Source organism: Symsagittifera roscoffensis, chromosome 5 (genome assembly GCF_963678635.1).
Source record: "Symsagittifera roscoffensis chromosome 5, txSymRosc1.1, whole genome shotgun sequence".
NCBI classification, from domain to species: domain Eukaryota; kingdom Metazoa; phylum Xenacoelomorpha; order Acoela; family Convolutidae; genus Symsagittifera; species Symsagittifera roscoffensis.
Genome location: NC_087066.1, coordinates 33,867,639 through 33,882,184, shown reverse-complemented (window position 1 = coordinate 33,882,184; position 14,546 = coordinate 33,867,639). Strand labels below are relative to the sequence as shown.

Below are 14,546 nucleotides of genomic sequence, written 5' to 3'. Positions count from 1 at the left end.
ATGAGTCCTCAAAAAGGAGACGTTCGATTTTTATCTAGAGTGGCGGGGAGTAGTGTTTTCGTCGACATTTTTAAGCTGTAGCGATTCTTTAGTTCCATGTTTAGGCAAATTACGTAACTGCTCCGACATGGTGAGGCACAAAAGCCAGAGAAATAGGCTCTTCGGTTTTTGAGCCAATGGTTTCAGAGACAATTTTGAAAACTTCCAATTAGACTAAACTTTTATCAAATTATTGTTCCGACTTTCGATACGAAAGTAACGGAATATTTGTGCTCGGGGTGGGTTTTTTTTTCAGACAAATTTCGACTTTTTAACTAGCCATTATTGACGGAATTTTTTTACATCATTCGAAAGGTATTGTTGTCCTGAGCTCAAATTTGAAAACAAATTTCACCTGTGATCATTTTTCGTAAAGTTACGGGGGTTTAAAGATTGCCATTTTGGCCAATTTGGGACAATTAACGCGCGATATATTTCGCGCTATTAACGCGTAAGCGGAGAGTTATTCCGTCTTAGAAATCGTTCCAAATTGGTTAACAGAAGCTTATGTGCCATAATTGGTTTGTTACAAGGAGCGAAATCTATCCTTTTGTACTTTGCATGGCGTGTGGGGGGATGATTTTCATAAAAAATTGCAAATTTTGGAAAAAAAATTTCATTTTTTTTTATTTCATTAATTTTTTTAATGTTATCACTGCTGCTCCATAAACCATAAAAGGCAGTCGGAACATTCAAGGCTTCGTCTTGATACGAGCAGTCTTTTTTTTAAATTTAAGTTTAGTTTTTTTTTGGTGACATGAATTCAGCCTATTTACCAAGTGATGCCAATTTGTCTTGAAGTTTGTCTAACTCAGACGTTGGTGTCAGTATGCATCGTATTGTTAAATTAATATTAATTAAGTAAACCAAAAGAACAAGACTGCTCGTATCAGGGCGAAGCCCTGAATGTTCCGACTGCCTTTTAAGGTTTATGGAGCAGCAGTAAAAACATTTAAAAAATTAAATGAAATAAAATAAAGCGAAAATCATTTTTTTTGAAATTTTTTATGAATACAAACGCCATATAAAATACAACAAGATAGATTTCGTTCCTTGTAACAAACCAATTATGCCAAATAGGCTTCGTTCAAACAATTTGGAACGATTTATAAGACGGATTAAATTTCCGCTTACGCGTTAATAGCGCGAATTATATCGCGCGTTAATTGTCCCAATTTGGTCAAAATGGCCAAAATGGCAATCTTTAAACCTTCATAACTTTACAAAAATGATCACAGGTGAAATATCTTTTCAAATTTAAGCTCAGGACAACAATACCTTTTGAATGATATAAAAAATTCCGTCAAAAATGGCTAGTTAAAAAGTCGAAATTTGTCTGAAGAAAAAAAAAACCCACCCCGAGCACAAATATTCCGTTACTTTTGTATCGAAAGTCGGAACAACAAGAAGAAAGAAAACTTCAATTACTGTGCGAAAATCTTTGCATCAATATAGTGAAGTGTAAAACAAAACAATACAGGTCGTATCAGGGTGAAGCCCTGAATGTTCCGACTGCCTTTTAAGGTTTATGAAGCAGTACTAACATTAAAAAATTCAATGAAATAAAATAAAAGAATTTTTTTTCTAAAATGTGAATTTTTTTTATGAAAATCATCCCCCCCACACGCCATATAAAGTACAAAAGGATAGATTTCGCTCCTTGTAACAAATCAATTATGGCAAATAGGCTTCTTTCAACCAATTTGGAACGATTTATAAGACGGATTAAATCTCCGCTTACGCAATAAAAGCGCGAATTATATCGCGCGTTTATTGTCCCAAATTGGTCAAAATGGCCAAATATGTAATCTTTAAACCCTCATAATTTTACGAGAAATGATCACAGGTGAAATATCTTTTCAAATTTAAGCTCAGGACAACAATGGCTTTCGAATGATATAAAAAAATTCCGTCAAAAATGGCTAGTTAAAAAGTCGAAATTTGTCTGAAGAAAAAAAAACCCACCCCGAGCACAAATATTCCGTTACTTTCGTATCGAAAGTCGGAACAAAAATAGAAACAAAACGCACATAATATATTCTTTAAATAACTGCAAAAATTATCTACATATATTTTTAAAAATCAGTGTAGTTTTTTCTGCATAGTGTGATAAAAGAATCTCATGTAATACTATAATTTAGGCTTTATTAACAGTCATAGAACAATAAACATTAGGCCAAAATGACCAGAAAAGCAAAACAGTCAAATTAAAAATTTTAAAAAATTCGACATTGTTTTTTTCTTCAATTCAAATTTTTTTGCATGAAATTTTTCAGCTTTTCTGATTTTTTTGTTTCCTAAAATGAGCAAAAAACTCCAAAAACTATCTTTACTTCATTAAACTGAAATGTTGGAACTTAGATTAGACATAAATCAGCTGAAGTAAGCCTGGTCGCTATCTTAATTCGCTCGAAATAAGTCGAAAAACCAATAGTTTCAAAATGGTTTCTCTCGACACTGGAATGTTTTTCGGAAATTTTCAAAATGGTTCGAATCACGATTGAAAGGGCTGTAGTTTGATATATTACTGAACCCAGTCCGATGAATCTTTGAGGTATCTGATTTTTCGCGGAAAACAAAAAGAAAAAATAAACTAAAGCACATCCGAAAACAAAGTTTCTCCCCATTTTTCAAATCATCGGAACAATAAAAATTATATGAAACTTGACCCGAGTTTTACAGACAACTGAAGATGTGCAGGAACGTCGTGGTTGTTTTTTTTTGCGCGCGTTAGATGATACACTATATTGAGATCCTTTCAGTCGTAAGTCGAATTGCTATGAAATATTCCGAAAAAAATGTTGAAAAACTTAGTTTTTAAGACAATGAATGTTTCACGAATTATAAATTTCAAAAAACTAATTTTTTTGCGTCGTTTTGCAACTATCTGGGGTTATTTTAAAGCTTTTTCACTTGTGATTCGGTCTAATTTTTCATTCGCAGATTGAAATTCTCACTTCCTTGCAGTAGTCACTTTTTGAAATTTTTTGAAATTTTTATTTCTTGTATCTTTGCTTGTTTAGATAACACTGGTCGAAAGACTATGTGCTATTTACCACACGGTTTATTGACTTTCCGTTCATTCCAGTTATTTGGTTGCTTGCAAAAAAGGATCAAAATCATGTAAATGAGCTTAAAATATTTAGAACAATAGCAAAAGTATAAATCCCATCTCCGTTTAATTAATCTTAACTATCTCTACTATTTCATCATTCCATAAAAATATTTATTGCAAAAATGTTCAATATACATGTTGAAAAGCGCAAAAGCAACGCGTCATTTTTGTTTCAAATTTCTGTCTTTTTTGCTCAAAAATTTGCCCGTCTGTCACAACTTGTCTTGTTTTCTTTTGTTCGCTAATTGTTTGCGTTTACTTCATGATAGATTTCCAGGCGAAGAATAAAGTGACAGCGGTCAGGATGAGAATGTAGATGAAAAAGAAGACTGTGTCCATCCCAGCTGCTACCAGCACCCACCTCCGTTTGTCCACGTCACCCGAAGCAGATGCGAACCTCCTTCTGCCTCCCCCTCTCGAACTCCCACTTTTACACCCCCCTGCACCCTCTTCAGATCTTGTGCTCCAGTCTAAAAATTTAAAACATATTTTATTTTTTAATCCGCTACGAAACCCACGTCTCTGGCGTAGATGAAGCAAAGAATGCTCAAGATTTCAAAAACAGTAACTTAAATTTCTTTAAATCTTTCAATGATATTGTTAAAAATGCAGGGCTAAGTATGATTGATTTCCCTTTTTGCATCAACGCATATATTCACCAGTTTGAACTCAATTTCCGCACTGCAAAAAAAACATATTTCCAACTAACATTTGGCCATGATGCTCAAGCTCGATTTGATCTGCTCCAGAGTATTCGCAATATCCTGCGGAAGCTCAAACTGACTCTCCTCTGGGTGCGCAACCCTTCTCTGTCTGTCTACTTCCGGGTGCCCTATAGCATCTCCCCGCCTCCCGTAAGAAGCATTCAGCAACTCATCCCCGCTTTCGGGATCCAAAATTTGACTGGCTGTATTCGGAATCGGATCGGCACATGCCGAGTTATAAACGAAGTCAACTGGCCGGTTAGTACAGGTATAACCATTATGCACTGACGAGACTCTCGAATGATTATTGCTATGTATTAAAGAAGTGTCCCTTATGAGACCAAATTTGGACGATGAGTTTGCAATTCCGGAGCTGTTTGTTTTTTCACTTGCTTTCGGACTGTTGTTTTTTGATCTTTGAAATAGTTTAAAGAATGAGTTCACGGTTGCAAGAAGGGAACAGGAACCAAGGTTTTCCAGATGTTTCAATATTCCGGCCAATAAAGAACCTAGAATATAGATAAAGTTATATATAAGGCCCAAAATATTTTGTAAGTCAATGATTGATTATCGAACGCATTTTAGCGAATTTTATTTCTTAGAATTGAATGCTAGGCTCCTTGTTTTCCCTTCAAAATCATTAGAAATTATTTGAAATAAAACCTGAGAAAAAATTATTATTGAAACGACCACTGAAAGTGGGAGAAAATTTGTTTTCTGATGTTTTAATTTTTTCAAGTTTTTTTTTCACCAGTATCAGTTACCACAAATCATTACCCGAATGAGCCGAGTGATTTATCATCTTTCAGTCCTGATTCGAACAATATAAAAAACATTCAAATAATTTTTTCTAAGTCGAGATAAATTTTGTTCAGTGCATTTGTAGTTATAATTTTGACTATTGTAGGTGTTAAATGAACATTAAAGCTTTTAATTAAGCCGTTAAAACCAATTCATGAAGCTTCATTTAGCGAGTCCAGGTTTAATGTATGAAACGTCCCAAAAACAATATTTTAACATCTTGAATTGAAATTAATGTGGTTGAATCAGTTCGGCTAACAAACCAATCAAATTCAAACAAATTGATCCGGCTTTTAATTTAAAAATTCAAGATGATAAAATTATTGGCCGAAATGACCAAAAATACAGATTTTTTGTTTCGTTGAAACTATTTCACTAAAATTTTCTTGCCGGGGCAACGTTTCACCAGTGAATTGATTTGATTTTGCCTCGGTTATTTGTTTTTGTTAACTTGGTCAAATGTTTTTGTCTGCTGGAAATATCAATTAAAATGCCTGACCGCGTTTCTCGAATTTAAATCAATTTTAATTTGGAGCCATTTAGAGCATTAGACACTAAAACGAAAGTTTACGTCATGAAAAAAAATCATATTTGACATACCCGCACCGGAGTTCCATGGATAATAATCGATTATAATGGAAAAATGTTGTCTAAAATGTTGTCATTATAATCCATTATTGTGGCAAATTTAGACCACGTATTCGATTATATTGTCATTATAATCGATTATTTTCGTAAAAACACAATCCATTTAATATCCCTCATAATTGATTATAACGGATTATAATCTATACCTTTTTGCAAAATTATTTGCAAAAGTTGCAACATTTCTGCGTTACTCGCGGCCTACTCGCAATCTAAACCTACTCGAATTAACCCCCCCCCCCCACTTTGCTCCAATCTGGGTGGGGGGAGGGGGTAAACTGGGAAAACGGGGGGGGGGGTAAACCGGAGGGGGGCTCCTCCTTTGAAGTCTACCAACAAATAAACCCCCATAAAGGGGGCGAATGCGAATGGTGGTTGTGCTAAACTGGCAGGGAGGTGGATGGGGGTGGGGTAAACGGTGGGCGGGGGGAGTGTAAAAAGGGAGGAAAACGGAGGAAGGGGTAAACGGGGTATATAAGACTAAATTATAAAGTTTGAAAAGTGAAATGCAACATTTTATGAAGCTTAAGAACCTAATACGTAGCAACTGCACTAAACAGGAAATGCGATAATTTTGAAAAAAAAGTTGTATACTTCATGACTAACCTCTCGAAAAAATCCATTACAATCGATTATAATTGATTATAATGGATTACTTTGCCTCGAAAACAAGTTTCCTTTTCTTTCAAAAATAATCGATTATAATCGATTATATTCGGATTTTATTGATTAGAAAAATAGTTTCATTATAATCCATTTTTAATTTATTATAATCGATTATTATCAAAATTTATTGAAACAGACCACAAAAATTCAATATAATCGATTTTTATCCATGGAAATCCGGTGCGGGTATGAACAAAAAAATCAAACATTATTTATGACGGGTTTTATAATTTTTTTTATTTTTTGATACCAAGGACGGCCCAAACTCATTATTCTTGTATAATGAACTGTATTTTTACTGTCGAATCTGATTGGCTTATTTAAACCAATCAATTTCTCGCAGTGCGGTCAAATATTTCAATCAACAGTTCTTGTCGAAAAAAAATATTAGTCGAACTTATGGGCAAAAATATGGAACTGTGAAGAAAAATGGAGAAAAATCAAGTTACGTTCAGGTAACTTGTGAAATTTGACCGAGTACAAAAATTTTATTTAAATGGCTTTAACTGAACAAAAGATTTAAAATTTTCGTCATTTTGGCTCATAAAATCGTCTTCTTGAACTTTTAAATGAAATGCCGGACCATGTTATATGAATTTGATTGGTTTGTCGGCCGCTCAGGATCTTGCAATACTGATTTTGGGCGTTTAGTGTATAAGATCCTCGTTTTATTGCCTTTCATCACAAGACGCACAAAAGTTGTACAAATTTCAAGTAAATGGGGGAAATGATTCGTTTTCTTTTTCTAATCAACGAAGTGGTATTTTTCATTTCTACTTGCAGAGCAATTCTTGTTTAAATAGGTTTTATCTTCAAAACATTCGAATCAAATATTATGGAATGTCTTTTTTAAGACTTGGTGTATGTTTTTTAAATTCAACTCCAGTCATCCTTTGTGAATTGAGTACTGCAGTGCATTTATTTAATTAGCAATCAATGGATAATATAATTTTTTTTCTATGGTTTTTTATTATAATTTAATGCAGTACTCCTTGGTAAAGCAACCGCGAGCATTACATTTTAATGAAATTTGGTCTTCCATTTGTAGTTGCTTCGCCAGTGCGCTTGGAATGCAAATTTTGCCAAACTCTTGCAAAATAATGCCAGACTTGCATGAATTTAGCAAAATTTAAATTGAGCCCAAAAAATTCAAATTTGTTTACTGCTCTATTTTGACCTGTTAAATTTGGCTGCTTTTTGCCTGACCTTTGAGTGGGACTAGTTTGGGCTCGACTCTGAAGTGTACAGTGAGTGAGACGACAGTGAGTATGATGCTCAGTCCCATGATGAGGGTGATGGTGGTGTAGAATCTGGCCAGCAGAGGAAAAGAGTCGGCCGAGGGCGGCAGGAAGTCAGACACCACCACTTGGTTCACGTATAAAGCTACAAAATATCATAACTGAAAGCTAGATCAGTTCACATTTTAAAATCAAACTACACTGCTCGTATCAGGGCCAAGCCCTGAAAGTTCCGACTGCCTTTCAATGTCTATGGAGCAGTCGGAACTTTCAATGTAATAAAAAAAACTTTTAAAAAAAATTTGAAAAAATTTGAGATTTTATGTAAAAACATCCCCCCACACGTCATATCAAGTACAAAGTGATAGATTTTGCGCCTATTAACAAATCAATTGTGGCATATAAGCTTCTTTTAACCAATTTGGAACGATTTCTACGACGGATTAAATCTCCGCTTACGCGTTAATAGCGCGAATTATATCGCGCTTTAATTGTCCCAAATTGGTCAAAATGGCAATCTTTAAACCCTCATAACTTTACGAAAAAAGATCACAGGTGAAATATCTTTTCAAGTTTGAGCTCAGGACAACAATACCTTTCGAATGATGTAAAAAAAATTCCGTCAATAATGGCTAGTTAAAAAGTCGAAATTTGTCTGAAGAAAAAAAAACCCACCCCGAGCACAAATATTCCGTTACTTTCGTATCGAAAGTCGAAACAATAATGGATGTTTCTGTGCAACTCGCAGAATATCTATGAAAAGCATAGTCTGTATGTATTATTACCCCACATTCCACACTCATGTTTATTTTGTTAAGCGAAGCTATTTCTTGCGACTCATGGCCCTTTTTGATTCTAAAACTTCACGTGGTACCACTATTGCAGCCGAAGTCGGTCAGACTGTGGTAGACCTGAAGCTAGAGGTCAATTGAGAGCTCATCCTCACACACCATCTTTGCCATAGCTGGGGATAGAAAACACGATGTGATTATTTGTTGTATAGTTGTTGTAAAAAAGGATTCTTTTGATGTTTTTATATATCTTACGGTTCTTCCACTCCTTTTGACGTCACAATGTGACCCCTACTACGTACCTAAGAAGAGGGTAACTGAGAAGCCCAGTTTTTCCCCACAGTCTGACGGGAGTAGGAATATGATGGATCCCAGCCAGCTCAGGAGGAGGGAGGGCGTGATGAGACTGTTGACGTAGAAATCCGGCTTACGACTCAGGTGGATCCTACACAGCAGGCATAAAATGGTTACATAAGGTCCAAAATGACAGATTTAGAAAGTGCGATTAATTCAAGCAGAAAACATGACTGCTCTTGCAACGAATATTCTTTCTGACTGTTCCGACCGCCATTTAAGTTGATTCAAGTAATTGTTTGACTTAAAATCAAAGCTTACAAAATATGCTTTGGCTACTGGTCTTAAACATGAAAGAGTATGATTCATTTCACTCAAAAGTTACTAATAAAATTTTGATGACTTTAGTGAGAAGACTAACTGGAAAACACAACACAACAATAAGTGGAGTCTGGCTGTTCTTGACCAAATTTATCTGATATAAAAAACGTACTGATTTTAAGCTCATCATACTAATCATGCTCAGTATGATTACCATGATGAGCTTAATAATAAATATGGTAATAAATATGATCTAACACTTTTCAATGCAATAAAAAATTATATAATTTTTTTTATTCCGGTCTGAAGAAAAACATCCCGTAAATATAAGTTCCTAACACTATTGGAAAATCAAAATTCTATCAACACTCTCTTTAAACTATCTCGCTATCAAAGCGAACGTGACTCATGAAACACGAGCTTTAATTTAAAGCTGGCCAATTTTTCTAAGCACCAACCTGAAGTTGATATGCTTTTAGTGACCTGGATTTCAATTTGATTCACTTTAGAGCACACACACCTATATCGGATGTATGGGTATCTGATGGTCTCTCCCTCATAGAGGGGGTGGTTGGACACGTCGTGTTCATTCACAATGGAGGAGCTGATGTTTGTGATCTTCCACTCTATGTTCCCTATGTGGCCCTCCAGGCCATTCGTGTAGCTAGCCAGAGTCACATTTACCATCTGTGCAAATATAACAACTACCATTTCACGTGTTGTTTTCACGTTGCGTAAGTTTTACTCATCTCCGGTACTTTTCAAGAGAAAATATGTTTTTTTTTTGTAAAAACAAATTCTGAAGTTTTGTAGCTTTATTAATTTATCCGAAATGCGTTTTGGAACGTTTTTGAGATGGATTTGGCTATGGCTTAAGACCAATCTTATAAAGTGAAGCCCATTTGTAGCTTTGTGAATATTTTAGAGTACTTCTTTAAAATATAGATTCGCGTACTTTACTCGTCTCACGATTGTCCCATATTTTCACAGATCATCGAAAGATAAACACTGAATCTTGGTGAAATTTTGCAAAGTAACCTGAAATTTTTCAGATCCTGTCAAACAGTTAGAAAAAATCTTGAAAGAATGGCGTATAATCTTTTACGTACCACTTCCACATTTTTGTACAAGCATTCTTAAATGACAACCCATGTTGGTCGTTAAAATGCAACCTTTAATTCCCATTCTAATAAAAACTTTGTTTATTCGCTAATATACATGTGCATTATTTTGGTGCCATATGTGTGCTTATTTTGTGTACCCTTGAATGGTAGGTCCATGAGAGGAAGCGGATCTCACACAGCTGCTCGTCGAAAGGGAAGTAGGTTACAGTGGCCTGGCACTTGGTCTTCATGATCACAGGCACAGAGTAGTAGGTGAAGCCTAATAAAAGACAGGCATAAATAAACAGACGGTAAACAACTGTAGGCCACTCGCTTTTCTAAACAGAAAGCTGTAAGCACAAGTAAAATAAATCAGAGATAAACACCAGAACTTGCAAGGATTCCCACCTACGGCAAGGAATTAGGTCAAATATGTTTAAGCTCGCTCGGACCACCATGTGCTGTGATAATCAAGAATTTTCCCGAACAGCTATTTATGCATTAATTGAACAATTATTTTTTTCTTACTATGTCTTTTCTGTTGGTTGTTGACGTTTATCTATTTACCTGTGTACCCTACAATGAGTGGTAAGTTGGATGACCCCATGAACTCGAAGCTGGACAGACTGTTCACCACTACCATGTCGGGGACCCACACCTGTTCAAACACTAACTACTAAACACTACTTTTTCAACCACATTTATTGTATATTCCAACAAATAATTCACATTTTATTGGAGAGAACATATAACAACTTTTGAGGGAAGTTTTCGAGAGTATTGTTTCAACCAACAAAAAAATAGTGTTAAGTTGTTGGTCCGAATAATATCGGGCGAATCGGTATTCTTGTTCGAACCGTTTGAAGTACTTTTAGCGTAGTTTTCCAGTTTTTGGAGCTAAACCAAGGATAAATCTGAGAAAAATACCTCCAGAGTTGACACAACACCTCCAGATTATTGATAGTAGTTTTGAAAAGTGTTCAAGTTTGAGTTAAAGTATCTAGACAAAAGGGACACATTGGAAACAATAAACATAAATTCCTCAAACTAAAACTAGCTGTATACAAAAAAAAACAAGACTGCTCGTATCAGGGCGAAGCCCTGAAAGTTCCGACTGCCTTTCAACGTTTATGGAGCAGTAATAACATAAACAACATAAAAAAATTAAATGAAATAAAATAAAATGAAAAAAATTTTTTTTCTAAAATTTGAAAATTTTTCTTTGAAAATCATCCCCCCACACGCCATATAAAGTACAAAACAATAGATTTCGCTCCTTGTAACAAATCAATTATGGCAAATAAGCTTCTTACAACCAATTTGGAACAATTTCTAAGACGGATTAATTCTCCGCTTACGCTTTAATAGCGCGAACTATATCGCGCGTTAATTGTCCCAAATTGGTCAAAATGGCCAAAATGGCAATCTTTAAATAACTTTACGAAAAACTTTACGAAAAACTTTACGAAAAACTCATAACTTTACGAAAAATGATCACAGGTGAAATATCTTTTCAAATTTGAGCTCAGGACAACATTAGCTTTCGAATGATATAAAAAATTTCCGTCAAAAATGGCTAGTTAAAAAGTCGAAATTTGTCTGAAGAAAAAAAAAACCCACCCCGAGCACAAATATTCCGTTACTTTCGTATCGAAAGTCGGAACAATAATGAAAAAAGTTGCTCATAGTTTTCAAGGTTTATTTTTTGCCCAAAACTGATACCCCAATTTACCAGAGCCCAAAAATAGAACAATATAAACAACAGAGGTAGAACAGTTTTTAAAAACAACAACAACAATGAAATGCTGTAAACAACCACTCGAGTAAGGTAAGTTGCTGTACACCGGATTAAAGAAAAAACTTTTCAAACAAAAAATGAAAACATCGAAATATCGAAAAAAATCAACTCTTTTTTTTCAGTTCTTTTTATGTTAAAGTCAATAAAGCAAAACTACAAAAAAGATGCAATAATGGCTTAACATTAAGATTATATACAATTAGTTGGGGAAGACTTCTCTCAATTTTTTTCTGATTTAGAAAACCGATGATATCCAGACCAGTTATTCTAAAATGTACTAAAATATCTTTTTATAACAATTTTTGGATTTCGATTAAAATAATACTACAATTTGCCCCTTGTGAGCTTTTTTGAGCTTCTGTAATTTGCCCTCATGTAAGCCAAAAAACATCATGCGCCTTATTCCTTCCCACCCTTGTTAGGGGGCAATATTCAGAACAGAAAAATAGTTGAAACTGAAATATTAGATTATAAAAATAGTTGAAGGTTCAACAATTTTAGTTTTAAAAATGCCTGAAATTAAAAACGATTCTCTTAACATTTTTTTCAAACTCTTTTTGAAGAGTTACTACAACAATAGCGGCCTATTTTCCGCCGCAAATCGATTTTTCTCAATGTATCAATTTAAAATGGGAAACTAAAAAGAGTGAATTTCAATTGATATTAGTCAGTCTTGTTCAATTATTTTGCATCAGCGCTATATCAGCAAAGGAGAATGATAAAATGTGATTCATACTAGCCGAAAAAGAATGAATGATTAAAACTTTTCTGTTTTTTTTTGGTTTTAGGTAATCGTTTTGTAAAACAAGCCGCGCAAGGTTTACAAAAAAGGTTTAAGAATAGCTTTGAAATGTAATTTCGGATGATAATTTATTAAAGAATGTATTAAGGAAATAATTATTATGTTTTCTTTGTCGTTGAAATATGGAATTAAAGAACCTCAGTAGTAGAAGAGTGAGCAGAGGTGGGGGATGTGGTTGCAGACCTCCATATATTAGGATAGGGAATAGAATATCCGGTCTGCAAGCTATGTTTTAAGATTGGTTGCAGGTTTCCTGATGTATTAAGATCTGAGAAAACTTTCTGAAACTTGGTAATTTTTTTAAACTTACCATTTGAAGTTTGGTATCGTAATACATTGGGAAACCTATAACCTATCTTAATACATAGCTTGCAGACCGATTGTTCTATTCTCTATCTTAATACATGGAGGTCTGCAACCACCTTAATACATTAATACCACCTTAATACAACCACCTTAACACAACCATCTTAAAACATTAGGAAACCTATAACCAATCTTAATACATAGCTTGCAGACCGAATGTTCTATTCCCTATCTTAATACATGGAGGTCTGCAACCACCCATCTCCCCCACATCTGCTCATTCCTCTACTACTAACCTCAAGTACGGAAGTTAAAATTTGTATTATAAAAAGTACTAAAATGTCTTTTATGTGGCGGCAATCTGAAAGCACTTATGAATTAGTGCAACTCAAATCTGGAACCATCAGTTCAAAACAAGAAATACTGAAAATCGGGTTTTTTTTATTCCAGTTTTTAATAAAAAAGATTGAAGATTTGTGCTCGGGATGTTTTCTTTATCCAGGTAAGCTTCGAGCTCAAAATTATAAATAATTTCTCCGTGAGTAGTTTTGTGAAGTGACATGGGTTTAGATTATGCCAATTACGTATAATTAACACGCAACATCTTTGGCGCTATTGCCTCATAGGTGGAAATTTAATATGTCCTAGAAGCTTAATAGCCTACTCTGTTCCAAATTGACTAGAGTGGGCTATTTGTCGTAAAGGTTACGTTACTACTAGTGAATTATATCATTTTGGATTTTATTAGGCGTGAGGAAGATGCATTTTTAAGCATATGAACTCATTTTAATTTTCAATGCATTATGGATACAATCCTTTTTCTGACGTTTAGACAATTATATGGTTTGGTCTCACCTCTGTATACCATTGCTTGAGCAAAAGTTTTTTTTCAAATATTTTTTCAGCATCTGCCTAAAGCTGACTACGAAAACGGATCTGTGAAAATATTATATTGCCGCCTTAATTATTACTGTTCAAACTGAAGAATTACTTAAGCCTTTAATTTGAAACGCGTGTGATGAAAGTTATTTTTCAGTTTTTGACACCGTGTCACTAACGACACGCTAGACTCACGAAATAAGTTCTAACGCGCTCAGATTAAACAACAACAAGGCTGCTCGTATCAGGGCGCAGCCCTGAATATTCCGACTGCCTCTTAAGGTCTATGGAGCAGGAATACCATGAAAATCAAAATCTGATATAAAAGGGATTTTTTTTATTTGTGATATTTTTGTGAAAACTGTCCCCACGCAACATCTTTGATTTCTTTAGTTATAAAACTGAAAGAGATAAATTTCGCTTCTAGTAACAAATCATTTAAGGCCAATAAGCTTCGGTCAACCAATTAGGAACGATTTCTAGGACGGATTAAATCTCCGCTTACGAGTTAATAGCGCAAAAAATTGGCGCGTTAATTGTCCCAAATTGACCAAAATGGCATTTCTTAAATCCCCATAATTTTACAAAAATAATCACAGGTTAAACATTTTTTTTTGAATTCAAGCTCAGGTTAAGAATACTTTTTGATTGATACGAAAAAAATTCGGTCACAAATGGCTAGTTGAAAAGTCAAAAATTGTCTGATGATAAAAAAACCCACCCGAGCACAAATATTTTTTCTCTCTTTGGATGAAATATGCATAGTTTACACTGGAAAACTCTGTAAAATGGAGACTGGTTTTCAAATTTGGATAAACACAAGCTAGTAAGAAAATTGAATCTAATCCCCTGTGAATTGATTTCCAATATTACTGTTTCTAAGTAATTAGTTTTTGTTCCGACTTTCGTAACGAGAGTAACGGAATATTTGTGCTCGTGGTGGTTTTTTCTTTTCAGAAAAACGTCAACTTTTTATCTAGCCTTTTTTGATTTAAAATTTTTTTATCATTCAAATCTTATGTTGTCCTTAGCTTAAATTTGAAA

At 34.4% G+C, this 14,546-nt stretch overlaps 2 protein-coding genes across 2 annotated transcripts in view; one reads left to right on the top strand and one right to left on the bottom strand.

Moving 5' to 3' along the window:
* Positions 1 to 14,546, top strand: part of LOC134845755 (serine/threonine-protein kinase 36-like) — a 332,187-nt gene that overhangs the window by 148,033 nt on the left and 169,608 nt on the right. The window lies entirely within an intron of this gene.
* Positions 3,069 to 10,375, bottom strand: LOC134845985 (neuronal acetylcholine receptor subunit non-alpha-2-like; the record flags this gene model as incomplete). The annotated part of the gene is given in 7 exon segments (XM_063863135.1): positions 3,069 to 3,624; positions 3,864 to 4,367; positions 7,177 to 7,353; positions 8,302 to 8,444; positions 9,135 to 9,301; positions 9,876 to 9,997; positions 10,285 to 10,375. Coding segments are annotated over 7 exon segments (1,419 nt in total), but the record flags the coding sequence as incomplete, so codon positions are not given.